The sequence below is a fragment of the Labrus mixtus genome, chromosome 12 (assembly GCF_963584025.1).
Source record: "Labrus mixtus chromosome 12, fLabMix1.1, whole genome shotgun sequence".
Taxonomy (NCBI): domain Eukaryota; kingdom Metazoa; phylum Chordata; class Actinopteri; order Labriformes; family Labridae; genus Labrus; species Labrus mixtus.
The window spans coordinates 26470389-26484461 of record NC_083623.1 but is presented as its reverse complement, the minus strand read 5'-3'; the positions used below and the strand labels follow the sequence as shown (position 1 = coordinate 26484461).

Sequence of the window (14073 nt, the reverse complement as noted above, 5' to 3'; positions counted from 1 at the left end):
CAAAAACATGTGTCTCTAGTCTGTCTACAAACCCCCCAATGATGAGAAAAGTCCATCCTGTCCGTCTTCTGCCTGCTCCACTTTTCAGAAAATGTGTGCTCAAACAGGCCGTTTGGAGATTTTCCCTTCATGACATCACAAAGGGCAGTAGCCCCACCCCCAGGTGGGTGACACTCCCACAGCTAGGTGTTTGTTCTGCCCTCTGAGTCTGCCTTCTCACCGTAAACAATAGGACATGGAGCGAGAAAGCATGAGACACCCAAGCCCTTCCAGAGAGGGGGCGTGGTCAGACACAGCTCATTTACATATTTAAAGGTACAGACACAGAAACAGCCTGTTCTGAGCAGGGCTGAAATAGAGGGGTTTATAGGCATGATCAAATACAGGATCAGAGTGGATTTAGAACAAGAAACTTCACACACATGTTTTGAGGAGCTCTGAGACTTATTTAAACTGGTTGAAGAGGAGGAGAATATGTGACCTTTAAAATTAGATGTGTGAAGAAACAGGAACAATCACAATTATGTCAAGAGTCCGACTTCTGCTTCAGGACAATTACTGATACAGAGAGATAATGATGTGTAGCTTTGTCTACAGGAAATGAGGAACAACCGATTACACACAAAGCTCTCTATCAGCCATAATTATCCAGATCATCTCCTCTTATTAACATCTTGTTGGTTTCTCCCTCGTATGGAAGAAAATAAATACTATTGAATTAAGCAGAGTCCACGGGCAGTCCAAATCTGCCACTTTAATTGCTGACATAGTCTCTTGTCTCCATCTTCCGCTGCCTGTAGGTGTAATTGTGTTACTGTCTGCTGTAATAGAGCTCATGTGCTAATGATAGAACGCAGACAGCAGCCTAGCGGGGCCACAGCCCTGAACGCTGCTCAGGAGGGAAGACTGACAGATCCGACGGGCCTCACATTCGTTTAAGCATTATTTTCTCATTAAAGGAGCAATATGTCACTCTGACACCTAGTGTTTAAAATGGGTACTGCAGTCCAGATTGAAACATAAGAGAGCTGTCTCTCCCCCCCCCCCAGGTTGCCATGACATGGAAACTGTATCTTCAGTGTTTATCCAGCTCTGCATGGGTCTGTAAACCTTTCTGTGTTCTAACCTCTCTCCATTTTTCAAATACATCTCCAATATTGATCCTAGTTTGATCACGTTTCTGCTCGTGGAGCTTATTAGAAACATGCAGAGGCTTTTTAGGTCGGGTACAATCACTTCTATCTGAACCACTTCTCTTGCCCGCTTCCATCACTGCAACACCTGTTGACCTGATAACTGCTCTCATATCTGGCAAACCGAGGGGCGTCCAAAACGGCTGTGTGGGTGTGTCTTAAAACCGTCTACCTTCTCTGGTCCAAACAAATCCAGATCATTCAGGAGCAGAATCTAAAGTTAGAAGGAGGACATACTGACTGCTGCATTGTTGTCAGAGAAGACAGCACTTCAACATAGCATGTTTCATTAATGTCTGATCATATAGTAAGATACCTTTATCATTTTAGTCACTACACATCTTACTGATTGCTCCTTCAAAGCAGCAAGCAATTTCATCAGGAGAGACTTCAGCATCTTATCTTCAGTTTCTAAACTTTAACATTAAAACTCTCTGACTATAAAGACTCCTCCCACAAACATTCAGTCATTTGACCTTCTGGTTTTAAGCGATCCAAATTGATCGAATGAACCAAGACAACAGCACTTAAGCTTGGCCCGCTTACAAAAACACTCAGAGACAATAGATCGGGAAAGAAGGAGACAAAAGGGAAAAGAGATAGGGCACAAAGAGAGGTAGCTAGGTGACATACACACAGAGAACAAAGACAAACTGGGCCGTACTTCACTCTATTAGCTGGACATGAGATCACAATACGATACTAAAATACACCTCGGGGAAGAATAACGTTTGTAAAATCTCATCTCGTCAGCAGGACGACGTGTCTGATAAGAGCTCAAGGGACTGAGGAGAGAGTAAAAGAGAGGCAGAGGTATATTAAAGAATCTCAACAAGAATATCTCAAGTTAGTTTTTCTACTAGACATCAGCTCAGAGAATCTTCTCCCCGCGGACACACACTCACACACTCACACACACACTCACACACTCACACACACACCCTCACACACACACTGCTCCAGCTTGTCCTCTTCTGTTTGTATATACCTACATGAGGACAGTGTCAGCATTGGCCTCCTCTGGCAGCAAACGTAGCGCCACAGTCCGTGTGGGGCCCCGTCGGACCCGCTGCCAGGCCTGAGTGCGACCACCGCCTCGCTGCAAGCTCCGCCCGCACAATCCCGAGGGCTTACATACAAAACCATAGCCCAGGCTTCAGAGTTCTTCTTTCAATTTCCTGTTCCTTAGCTCTGCATCGTCCACCCTGCTGGAGGTCTGTAGAGCTCAGAGCGATGCTCCTGAAGTTTCACCGGGAGAAGATACAACGTGTCTGGCTTCATAAACACAATATTGAGCCTTCTTCTCCCTGCAGTTCTCCCGTGTGGTTGTTCAGCCTCTGTAATCTGACGCTATCACATCCGGACGGCTCTCTCTAGAGGTAATGCTGAAATGCTGGGTGTGGTTGTTCTGTGTGCCGGTTCTCCAATAGATTATAATTGATGGAAACAAAGGAAGAGGAGCGGGAGGGAGCGAGGGAGAGAGAGAGGGAGAGAGAGGGAGGGTTGACCATAAGAGACAAGAGAAAGAATGACAGATCTGGAGGATGAGAGACGGATGCAGAAAAAAGAAGGAGGAGAAAAACAAAGTGACGAGATAGAAGGCAGATAAAGATAGAAGAGCAGCAGGAGAGAAGGAGAGAGAGAGAGAGAGAGAGCTGTGTACAGGATGTGGTGGGACTCCACCTGATGGGATGGCCGACTGGTTTGTACTTCCTGGATGCAATTTATTATTTATACCCCGGATACAGAGAGAGACACATCGCTGCTGCTGCTGCCCTAAATATCATTGCTGTGTGTGTGTGTGTAGTTTGTCCATATTCATTTCTTTTTCCTGAATTATTCATTTCTATCCCTGAGACTGGCACTGAATCTAAAGGGTGAAATAAGAGAAGATATTTTGTGTTCATCTCCCCGTCTCTGAGATAACTGCCTGCACTCTGATGTCACTCATGTCAGTTTCAGGACTTTCAAATCAGACCTCTCTCTCTCTCTCTCTCTCTCTCTCTCGTAATGTCCTAGAAATGATCACGAGTGAGTCTTTGAGAAAGGCGTACGGCCATATTTGACTTCTAATACTTCCTGATACTATAGCTCATTAAAATAACAGAGATGATGTCATTTTAAAGACGTGGAAATAAAAGACTAAGTGTTGAAGTATTGAACATTTTTACAGCCTTACTCCAGTCCGTGATATGTTTCAATTCAAATAGTGATGGCCAAAGGTCAGGCAGGATGAGTAGGAGAACGAGAAGAACGAGTGGACGGGGGGTAAAGGACAGGGTCGTCTTCTGTTAACAGAGAAATTAGTTGTCGTCAAAGCTGCCATCCGTCTATGTTTGTATAAGTGAGGAGTGGACGCTGTCACCTGTCGGGAGGTCAAGGTGTTTCTGAGCCGAGGGGTTTGTTCAGCGCGTTCCTGCAGACGCACGTCCGTCCATCCATCACAGCATCACAGACAAACACGCTAAATAGCACACAGCGGTGATAAATAACACATGGTTCCCCCCGGAGACACTTTGATCCAGAGAGCCTTAGAGTATGATGAGCGGGAACATTTTTAGCATGTATGGCGACAGTGACTCTCACAGCTAGATGACGTACCCACTCGGCACTCACAGACGGACCGGTGTGGAAAAATGCTCGAGAAAATTCCAACTGTCTTCACTCTGTCAGAGGTGAACTGCCTGTCGGTCATGTGTCCACGTCTGGGTTTATTTAGACGGACAGACAGCAGGATCACAGCGGGGACAGATTTTTTTAAAAGCTAAAATCCACACATGGTTTCTCTTTTAGCTCGTAGTGTCACGGTTCAAGGGTTGAAATGACAGCATCTGTATAGAGAGACAACTTTTGATTGGCTGATTGATTTTTGTAAAAATCCACCTGTCACAGTGACAACTTTTATTAACAGCACAGCTGTGTAGAGAGAGTGAGTCAGTGGAAATACTTGGGTACTATCCTTGATGAAAAACTGACCTTCCATGCTAACACAAAAAGAGCCAATCAGAGACTGTTCTGCGTGAGAAAGCGGAGGAGTTTGAATGTCAACAAATCATTGTATTCATCTTTCATTTAGTCCATTTTTACTTTTTTGATGATCTGTTTGTTTTGATCATCTCGGCATCAGTAACAAGAAACTGAAATATAGTTATAGCTGGCACTCTTTGGAGACAGACCGCGGCACTCACTGGAAACACAATGATTGACTAGAGTGGCGGCAAACGGCGGCGTAGTCCAGGGCGCTGACGTGGCATTTATTATTCCATTCTGCAGAGTGACAGACACTCAGATACCAGGACTCAGTCAAGACAATGGAACTGGGATAAAGTTTAAACTGCAATGTAAGTGCAAGAAAAACATAGAACAAATACAGAAGTTTCTGAACAGAGCTGCTGCCTAATGGCCCTCCTTCTGCTTCCTGCTGACATCAGCATCTCCAGCAGAAGAAGGTAAACTTGTTCTTTAAAGTCTGATGAGGACGCTCCATCAGAAAATGGGCTACCTGGCACACATGGACCTGATTGTAACTTCCATTCATTAATCGTTATCTCTCCACCTGAGACCTCTCTGTCCATACCTTTACCACGACTTCATTACTTTAAGACGACCTCTCCATGAACTTCATTTGATGGCACTGTCGACATTGTACGGCCACTTTAGAGCGCCAACATGTTGTCTTTGATTCATCTTGATCTTTACGCCTCATTTCCACTAACAGTATGTGACACATGTCAGTAGATCTGTTAATGTACGGATGAGGCCTCCTAGTGTCCTACACACAGACGTACATTTCTTTACTGATGACAGAAACATGATATAAGCGACCTGTAGCCAGGGGAGAGGCTAATTATGTCCATTATAGTAACCTGATATAGAGGATATCTTATCAAACTGACAAATGAACGGACTGATTGGATTTGATTGGTTCTTTTCTTAAGCTTTGTGAAATAATTTAAGAGCTTCAAAAAGTTTCGACTTCCTGTTTCAGAAAAGAGGAACAAACTACAAATATCTAGAGTTCATCGTTCGATGGCATGGTGATGAAGTGCCACAAAAAGAGAGAGAGAGACATTTGTGAGCGAGGGGGGGATAAAAGAGAAGAAAAGAAAAAAGTGATATACGGAGTCTGTAGTCCCTGAAGCGGGCAGTCCAGGTTCAAATCCGACCTGTGGCTCCTTTCTCGCATATCAATCCCCACTCTCTCTCTCTCTATCTACCTGATTCTCGACTCTATGCACTTTCCTATCCCTCTAATAAATATTTTACAGACAGATGCCGAGGAAGACTTCTCTGCAGATCCAGAGAGAATGAAGCAGTCGATGGTCTGGGTTTCATCAGTCTCTGAGTCCCCATCAGGGTCCTACATGTTCAGGATTATTTTGGGGCTCTGGGGAGTCAGGAAGTCTAGAGGGGGGCGAAAGGATAGTGATATCTACACCCTCCGTCATCTTAACCCCCCATAGAGAGCCGCGGCTGGACATTTGATTCCAACTCACCAAGAATATAGAATTTCTCAGCGACATCACATGGAGGATCCTGAATCCAGGAGGATCACATGTCAGAGTGACACAACCTGAAAACATGTACTTATTTTAGTTTCAGAGCTGCCTGGCAACAAGAGTGACGACCTCCTCCAACAGCCTCACAGGGTTAAAGGGGGAGGAGTTAGAGACAGCATGGACTGGATGTGTTGTTCAGTGTGGAGACAAACAACAGCTGGGTCACATCTACGTCTATTTCTATTTCCTCTATGAAGAGAGGTCTGTAAAGCAGAATCTGTAGAGGGACCATCAATATCCAATCATACACATTCAGACTCAGCCGACAAAGCAGCAAAGTAACTTCAGATTAAGTGTCTTGCCCAAGGACATGTGGCTGCAGGAGCTGGGGATCGAACCCCCAACCTTGCAGCTGAGAAATGACCGACTCAACCACTGAGCCACAGCTTCAGCCGTCCCTTTAAACAATGACTCTTCTGGCTACATCAGAAAACATTTGAAGAAACAAACCGGTCCTCACAAAACACAAAGAGTCTTCAAAAGAAAGATATGAAATCCTCTGATTGGCCGTCAGCTCACCAGAGAAATATCAATCATGGCTTTATAGAGCCATCTTCAGGTCTTGTAGACGTCAACAGTTTGTGTGTCTTTTAACTTAATTTTCTGCCGTTTTCATCTTCTCTCTCCGTTTCCCTCTGTTAAAGGAACAACTTCAAACTAACCGGACTTCTTTCTGCGGATTGATATGATTACAGTTAGTCCTCAAGTCGCACCTGCCTGCTCTTCTTAGTGATCTTGTTTTTATAAAGTGGGACAGCGACTTGACAGAGTATGAAACATCATCGAGGTGAAACCGACTGAAGTGAATAAATACATCAAACCTCCACTTGATCTTTTTAACAACTTTTCTATTTAAATGTCTTTCAATAGATTAATCACCCCAGAGTCGCTGAGTCATGATATCGTTGTTATTGCAAGCCATGTATCGTGAGTCAAGCCCTGTGTCCACCTAGCGTTTTTTTTCCAATTGTTTTCAATGAGCAGAGAGAAGAGGAAGCAGGCCGCTGGAGAGAAACTGACAGCACCAAGTGCCTCTTTTCTGTGCGGCTGCTCTGAGAGCTTCTGGTGGAAATTCTTTCCACTTTTCAAAAAGGCGCTGTTGACATCACCAGGCACTCTTAAAAGTTGTTCCCCAGATTTTTGTTGCCTGTGGATCGTGCCCTGTACCCACATCCTCCTCGCTCCGTGTCCACACAAACATCCTCTTTTTGATTCTTATTGTGAAGGAAAAAATGCATCTCAAATATAAAGCATAAAGTGTCGGTTATCCAGCGGCCATTTTTAAGAAACTGTCGTCAAAGAGACAAGATGCACACGAGGCCTTACCCTGAAGCTCTTACCCCTACCTGTACACTGCACAGAATATGTGAAATGTTAAGACAATGCGGAGTGACGAGCTCATAAGAGATAAGTTTAAAGCAGTACGATACAGTTTTAGAGTCATTAGTTATCGATGTTTGTTGGTGTCAGGACACATCTGGATGTTCCTGAGCTCTGATGATAATGTGCTGATGATATTCTTCTTCTTCCACTCATCGCTGAATTAGAGTCGCTGCTCTGATATAAAAGGCTGGCTGGGATGTTGTTTATCTCCTACCTCCACCTCATCCAAAAGCATCTTTTAGACACACAAAAACCAATACTGCCATGAATTATATATGAGTGCATGAGTCATCAGAAGCTCAGCGGGCTAATGGCAAAGAAAGAAGACCAAAATCCTTTGAGAGTGTCGGAGACAGCCGCAGAGAGAAGGCCACTGCAGACACTCGGTTTGGATGATCACCTTCTACATACTGATGGAAACTTCATCCATCTAGTTTAGAATTTAAGAATCTAGAAAGAAGGAGGGAAAGGGCACCATGAAGTCGAGACTGAAGTCCAGAAGCACAACAGCTGTGCACAAATCTGCTCCAACAGCTTTTTCTGCTGAAATGACTCTCCGATCGTTCCCAGCTGAACGCTCTGAAGGGCTCGTTGTGTCAGTGCTAATTCACCAGACACAGACGCAGATCATATCAGATGAAGGAGGAGGAAGTGTGTCCAGGATATATAAATCTATCATCTCAGTTTGAAACAAGTTTTAAAAACAGATTCATCAATGAGAGTCACCGTCGTCATGTCTTCAAGACCTGGTTTTGGTCTGTCTTGTGTTCCCTCTTTTATTTTGAAAAACCAACCCCCTGCTTCATGCCTTCCTCCTGTGTCTCCCTTTTCTGGGATTACCTGACATACTTCACCTGTGTCTAGATGTCCCCAATTCTCTTCAGTATTTAGTCTTTTGATGTTTTCTAAACCGCCTACTATACTAGTGCCTACTGATTTGGCAAAAATGCAGCATGTGAACAAATGTGAGATCAGCAGTATGCCAAAAGCCACCAGGATGTGGTACTCAGGAACAATCTACAGTTTGCATCAAACCAGTCTCCCCCGCGTACTGTTTCCCACAATGCAAAGCGCCTGCAGGTCAGAGGTTGAAATGACGGACAGCAACGTCCATCGTAACAGAGGAAATGACCACACTCAGATCAAATCACACCAAGATAGCACAGGTTATCTTTGTTGATTCTATAAATCATGAACATGTGAATGAATCTCTTGTCAGATTTGTTTCAGACTGTCAGTGGACGCTACACTGTAGCATTCCAAGATCAGAAACCAGCTCAGACATGCCTGATATACTGCAGAATAACCAGCGACTGGAGGTCATAATACATACCACTGTCCAACGCAGTAAGGAGTACATACAGCATATAATGTTTGATAGTAGTATGTAGTAGGTATTTTTGAAAACACACTCTGTGTCCCTCTTTCTGTTCTTCTTACTCCTTGTGACAGCGGTCCAGCCTTCTTGTCCCTCGTGTTTTCTTGTAGCCTTCTGATCGGACCATTTTGGACTGTTGACGAGCCCTTTGCCTTTCCATTTGGAAACCTTTGCCTGGGACTTTTTGAACAAACCCTCTTCTGCTTAGACAGACGTTGAATTCACCTTTTGTGTTCCTGAGTTGTGCATGTGGCTTGTGTGTTTTATGGTTCAGTGCGACAGTGAGAGTATGTTTTTATGGCTCTCTGAAACTTATTAAGATCACCACACATTCACAGTTACAATCATTAGCTTGACATGCGTGAAGGAATGTTGGTTTCCTCTGGTTGTATGGGTTGAATATGAAGTTTAATGGGAGGTTTATGGGAACAAGAGATGGATGGCATTCAACCATGTATTCAGTGTTGTCGCAGACAGATTGCTGTTTTCGAAGAGGATCAAGCAGACTACAGCTCAGTGATACATTTTCTCTAATCATGCAAACTCATATTCAGCCAGGACTGAACAAATAGTCTCATGTCTCATTGTCCAGAATCTCAATAACAACAGACTGCAGATCTCAGATGTGATTATGAGGACGAAGAAGACCTAGGCTCCATAATGAAACATCATAACTAAAATCATATCAGAGTCGGACATATGATTGGTCTGCAGATAAAAGTGATTGTACCCGACCTAAAAAGCCTCTGCATGTTTCTAATAAGCTCCACGAGCAGAAACGTGTTCAAACTAGGATCAATATTGGAGATGCTTTTGAAAAATGGAGAGAGGTTAGAACACAGAAAGGTTTACAGACCCATGCAGAGCTGGATAAACACTGAAGATACAGTGTCTGAAACATGGTGACCTGCGTGAGCATCCACTCTGGGGGGGGGGAGAGACAGCTCTCTACAATGTTTTAAATTTGGACTGCAGTACCCATTTTAAACACTAGGGGTCAGAATTAAATATTGCTCCTTTAATTTAGATAAGTTACAAAGAAAGTTTCTGACGAAACATGAACGATTGATCGGAGGCAAATGTAGTCATAGAAATATAACTGATGGATACTGTAAAGGCTGCATTAATCAATCAATAAAATGTTTAAAACTTTATTTTGTAGACACAAACAAAAACAAGAATGTGTGTCACAAAGAAGTGATTGTGGAGGAGGCAAGAATCGTCTCAACGATGACAGCTGGATCCTCACAGGAAACAGTGTTACTAGGGATACGCCGATCCGATCCTGGTATTGGATTATCTGTACGCAGGGGTGTGTCAAGACTTTTTTTGTCCAGGGTGGCCCATTGACTTATGCAGGGGTGGCCTGAAGTGTGATGTGTGCGCACACACCACCACTGAACCACAGCTGCCCCACAAAATAAACCGCACCATTTCACATTCTTAAGGTCAATGTCAACAAAGCTGTGAATGGTGTTGTCATGTATTCCACAGGGTCACAGCTGTCAATGACCAAAACACAGGTCACTATAAATCAGTGAAGGATGTGGAGACGCTGGCAGCAGCTGAGATCTGGACCCAGGCTGGTACAGAACAACATTTCAACAAACACAAAGACAGGTCTGTGCTGGGGCTCATATGTCCAACTAAACTTAAACCTCCTCTGTCAAAGATCAGGAGACCATGGCAACTGTGGTCAGCACTCCTTCCAGCCTTCCTACACTGTTGCTACATGACAACTGGAGCTCAGCATAACCAATGAAAACACAGAGTGGCTCTCTAGCCAATCAGGGGAAGTCTCCATGGAGGCCTCGCTTCCGGCTGAAATGTGTTGGAGGCTCGTGGGACCTAATGGTTAAAACGTTTTGAACATACCCGGAGACACCAACACACAGATTTACGACTGAGGAAGCAGTATTGGAAAACATTCACATGTGATATTCAATTTCACTGCATGACACTGAGTATGGATGACCCTCCCCCCTCCTCTCCTGATTCCCATTTAGAAACTGAGCATGAAGGTTAGGATTAAAGTTTCCTCAAGCCCAGACGTCCTTCAATACTTTCATCTTTTCTGTCTCACTTAGTCAAAACTAATAGATATACTCGTTATAATAATAGAAGATAGCAAAGCAGCAAATCATCACATTAATAGTCAGGACCAGGAACCAGAGAACATGAAGATAAAAGCCCTAACCCTAACCCTTACCCATAAAAGTACCTAACGGTCTGAACCTTCGTTATGTTCTGCTGATCATAGTTTAACAAAAATCAGACACACTGCCTTTAGATTGCAATGTTAGGATAACAACACTGACAACATCCAAACACACAGCGGATCACCTCAAAAAACATGTGTCAGGCTGACTACTCACTCCTCAGGATGATTTGAGCACGGCTGATCTTTTGTTGATCCTGGAGGAATCGGTGCACTCTCGCTGAAGCAGGCATGTCTGAGGATGCCTCAGTGATGGGAGGCCTTTGGCAGGGGAGGGAGGGGGGTCCTTGGTTTATCAAAGCCACAGGCAGCAGCAGCAGCAAACAGAAAGTGTAGAAAAGGCTGGCTGAGCCCTGACTTCACTCTTCAAGCTATTGATCCTTTCGTCTTTTTTCAGGTCTCTCCTTCAGCTCTACTTTTTGACCTACTCGATCCTGCTGAACACAACTTTCTAACTGCTTCTCTTTCACAATGTTAACAAACCTCTTTCTCTCTCTGTTTTTTCTTCTTTAAATATTCCTTTCTCTCCTTGTGTCTTAGTCCCTCTGGTACAATCGGACAAGCTACGTCTCTCTCCACTTCTGTCCAGCTGTGTTGCAGTTTGTAGTCTGCCTCTTTGCCAACCTGGGGGTGGGGGGGATTTGATGCCAGAGACCATGAGCTCATCAAGACAGAGAGAAGTGGGGCAGGCGGACAGATGGAGGGTTAGTTTGGTCACGCGCTGTCACGCTCCGATGAGTATAAACACATGCCAGACTGATGTGGTGCACCCCTCAATGTTTACAACAGGCTTTCACCTCCCTGACCTGCAAAAACAAACTGGTTCTGAACGGGGAGTGATGAAGTATACCTCTGTGTGTCTCTAACTCTCTGGTTTCAGCCCCCTCCTCTCACTAACACGTTTCATAAGATTGAGAGCCCACATGGGGTCTTGTTGGCAGGGACCGTTTTGGACTGAAAACAAAATGATGATCCCCCGTTAGCAACTTTTCGCATGTTTCCGTGGAGACAAGCCAATGCCAAGTCTGAGTCTGGCTGTCCAGACAAATAGTCTCTGCTCATCATCTGGCAGACGCTCTCAGAACGCATTTAGAAGTGCTTAGTAATATCAGTTTGTGAAGTTTAGTGAAAAATTTCTTTTCACAAAGTATTTCTTGACACAAAATCAATGCAATCCAACGTTTTCCTGGACAGGGACCTCAGTGCAAATAAACACCCTTACCTAAGCTGTTTCAGGTTGCTTCAGTCACAGTGCTCATCAGTCAACTCTCCCTCACTGACCAATCACTTATGAACTAATGAAATCAGCTGTGTCATGAACAATGGCGCAGTCCAGACTCATCTTACTCCACTTCTCAAGGCTACACTACACAGGTATCGACCTGCTGCTAAGTCCAGGACAGAATACCTTGACGTGGTTTCCAGACGTACGGTCACAATCGAGTGAAGCAGAAGCTAACATTTGTTATCGAACGCTCTGAAACTCAGGTTGCGGGCTCCGCCACCCCAAAAAAAGCCATTAAATGAGACAGATCCTAATCCTACTCCAGGACAGTGTCAGATGGAAAGAATCTGATGCTAGTCTGCTCATCTTTTGTTTCACTATAGGTAGGTATTTTTAGATTCTTTAGATTGGGATAATATGTTCAAACATGAGATCTGTTTGTGAAATATGACCCATTACTAAAGACCAAACTGCTCAACAGTCCTTAAAGTCATCTATGTCAGGAACTACAACAGTTAAAACACTGCTAACAGATTCTTAAAGGATCAATCTGTAAGATACTGTATGTAGTGAGTGAAATGATAAAGGTACCTTACTATATGATCAAACATTCTATGTTGAAGTGCTGTCTTCTCTGACAACAATGCAGCAGTCAGTATGTCCTCCTTCTAACTTTAGATTCTGGTCCTGAATGCTCTGGATTTGTTTGGACCAGAGAAGGTAGGTGGTTTTAAGACACCCCCCACAAGGCCGTTTTGGACACCCCTCGATTTGCAGCTCTCTACAATGTTTTAGAATTTGAACTGCTGTACCCATTTTAAACACTAGGTGTCAGAGTTACATATTGCACCTTTAATCATTGATTATAAATGAACACATATATATTACATTCACAGATCAGACATAACCGTTTGACCTGTTATGCAAATGAAATCTGAGACCACAGTTCTACCATCAGGTCTGAAGCCTATTGACATGGTCAGAAAGGTGATAATTCCACTTCATATGTAATTGTATTGGGTGATGGTGGTGGGGAAATGTGTTCCTGCCATTTTGCACCCAACATGTATGTTTAACCGATTGCAAAAGTGATGATAAGTGCAATACATCAGTACAGTACAAATGGTATTTTTCCATTTTTAGCTGCAGTAAACAAACAGCCTGAGAACTCTTCAATCACTGGCTCTTGTTTTTGTAGCCGACAGTCTCAGGTTGTTATTTTAATAGTCGACAACACAACAGAAAGAATCCCGACAGAGACAGACCTTTTTTATTTTAAAGTGGCAGCCATTTCAAGCTGTTACTTCTCTCTCTTGAAAGCCAGCTGACTGGTCTGATAAAACAGCACGTTGACCTTCCAGAAACAGGAGACGACGCTCTAATCCTGCCTCAGTGTGTTTGTTTGTTGTTGTTATCATACGACTTAAACACAAAACATCCAACTGATTGGAGCGATTTCCAAACAGTTTGTATCTAAAGTGATGAAGACAAAGAAAATAAAGTGCTGCTAGGACTAATATAACTGGAGTTACCCTCATGAGAATTAATAACTCTTCTGGACATTTATAGGAAGAAATTACAACAACAAAACTACTCTTGCATATTCCGGAAGTATTTGATGCAAGTTTTCTGTTTTGCATATAATATATAATAATTTAGAAATTCTAAACATTTTCCATTTTTAATTTTTTAAATGTCACATCTTATCCTCCTTTTTTAACCAGATTAAATACGTCTGTAAATAATAAGAGCTCCACAAAACATGTGTGTGAAGTTTCTTGTTCTAAATCCACTCTGATCCTGTATTTGATCATGTCTATCAACCCCTCTATTTCAGCCCTGCTCAGAACAGGCTGTTTCTGTGTCTGTACCTTTAAATATGTAAATGAGCTGTGTCTGACCACACCCCCTCTCTGGAAGGGCTTGGGTGTCTCGGGCTTTCTCGCTCCATTTACTATAGTTTACGGTGAGAAGGCAGACTCAGAGGGCAGAACAAACACCTAGCTGTGGGAGTGTCACCCACCTGGGGGTTACTGCCCTTTGTGATGTCATGAAGGGAAAATCTCCAAACGACCTGTTTGAGCATGCATTTTCTGAAAAGTGGAGCAGGCAGAAGA

General features: G+C 43.6%; 1 protein-coding gene across 10 annotated transcripts in view; it reads right to left on the bottom strand.

The window, feature by feature from the left end:
- The window catches only part of enah (ENAH actin regulator), a 128230-nt gene that overhangs the window by 41802 nt on the left and 72355 nt on the right, over positions 1-14073 (bottom strand). Inside the window, exon 1 of one of the 10 annotated variants that reach the window (XM_061051301.1) lies at positions 10889-12528. The exons of 8 other annotated variants lie outside the window; for them this stretch is intronic. In XM_061051301.1, coding sequence (XP_060907284.1) covers positions 10889-10964 — 76 coding nt within the window. In that variant the 5' untranslated portion in view covers positions 10965-12528. Of the gene's footprint in view, positions 1-2185; positions 3013-10888; positions 12529-14073 lie in introns of those variants that run through there. One more of the 10 variants, XM_061051300.1, reaches the window with a different exon arrangement.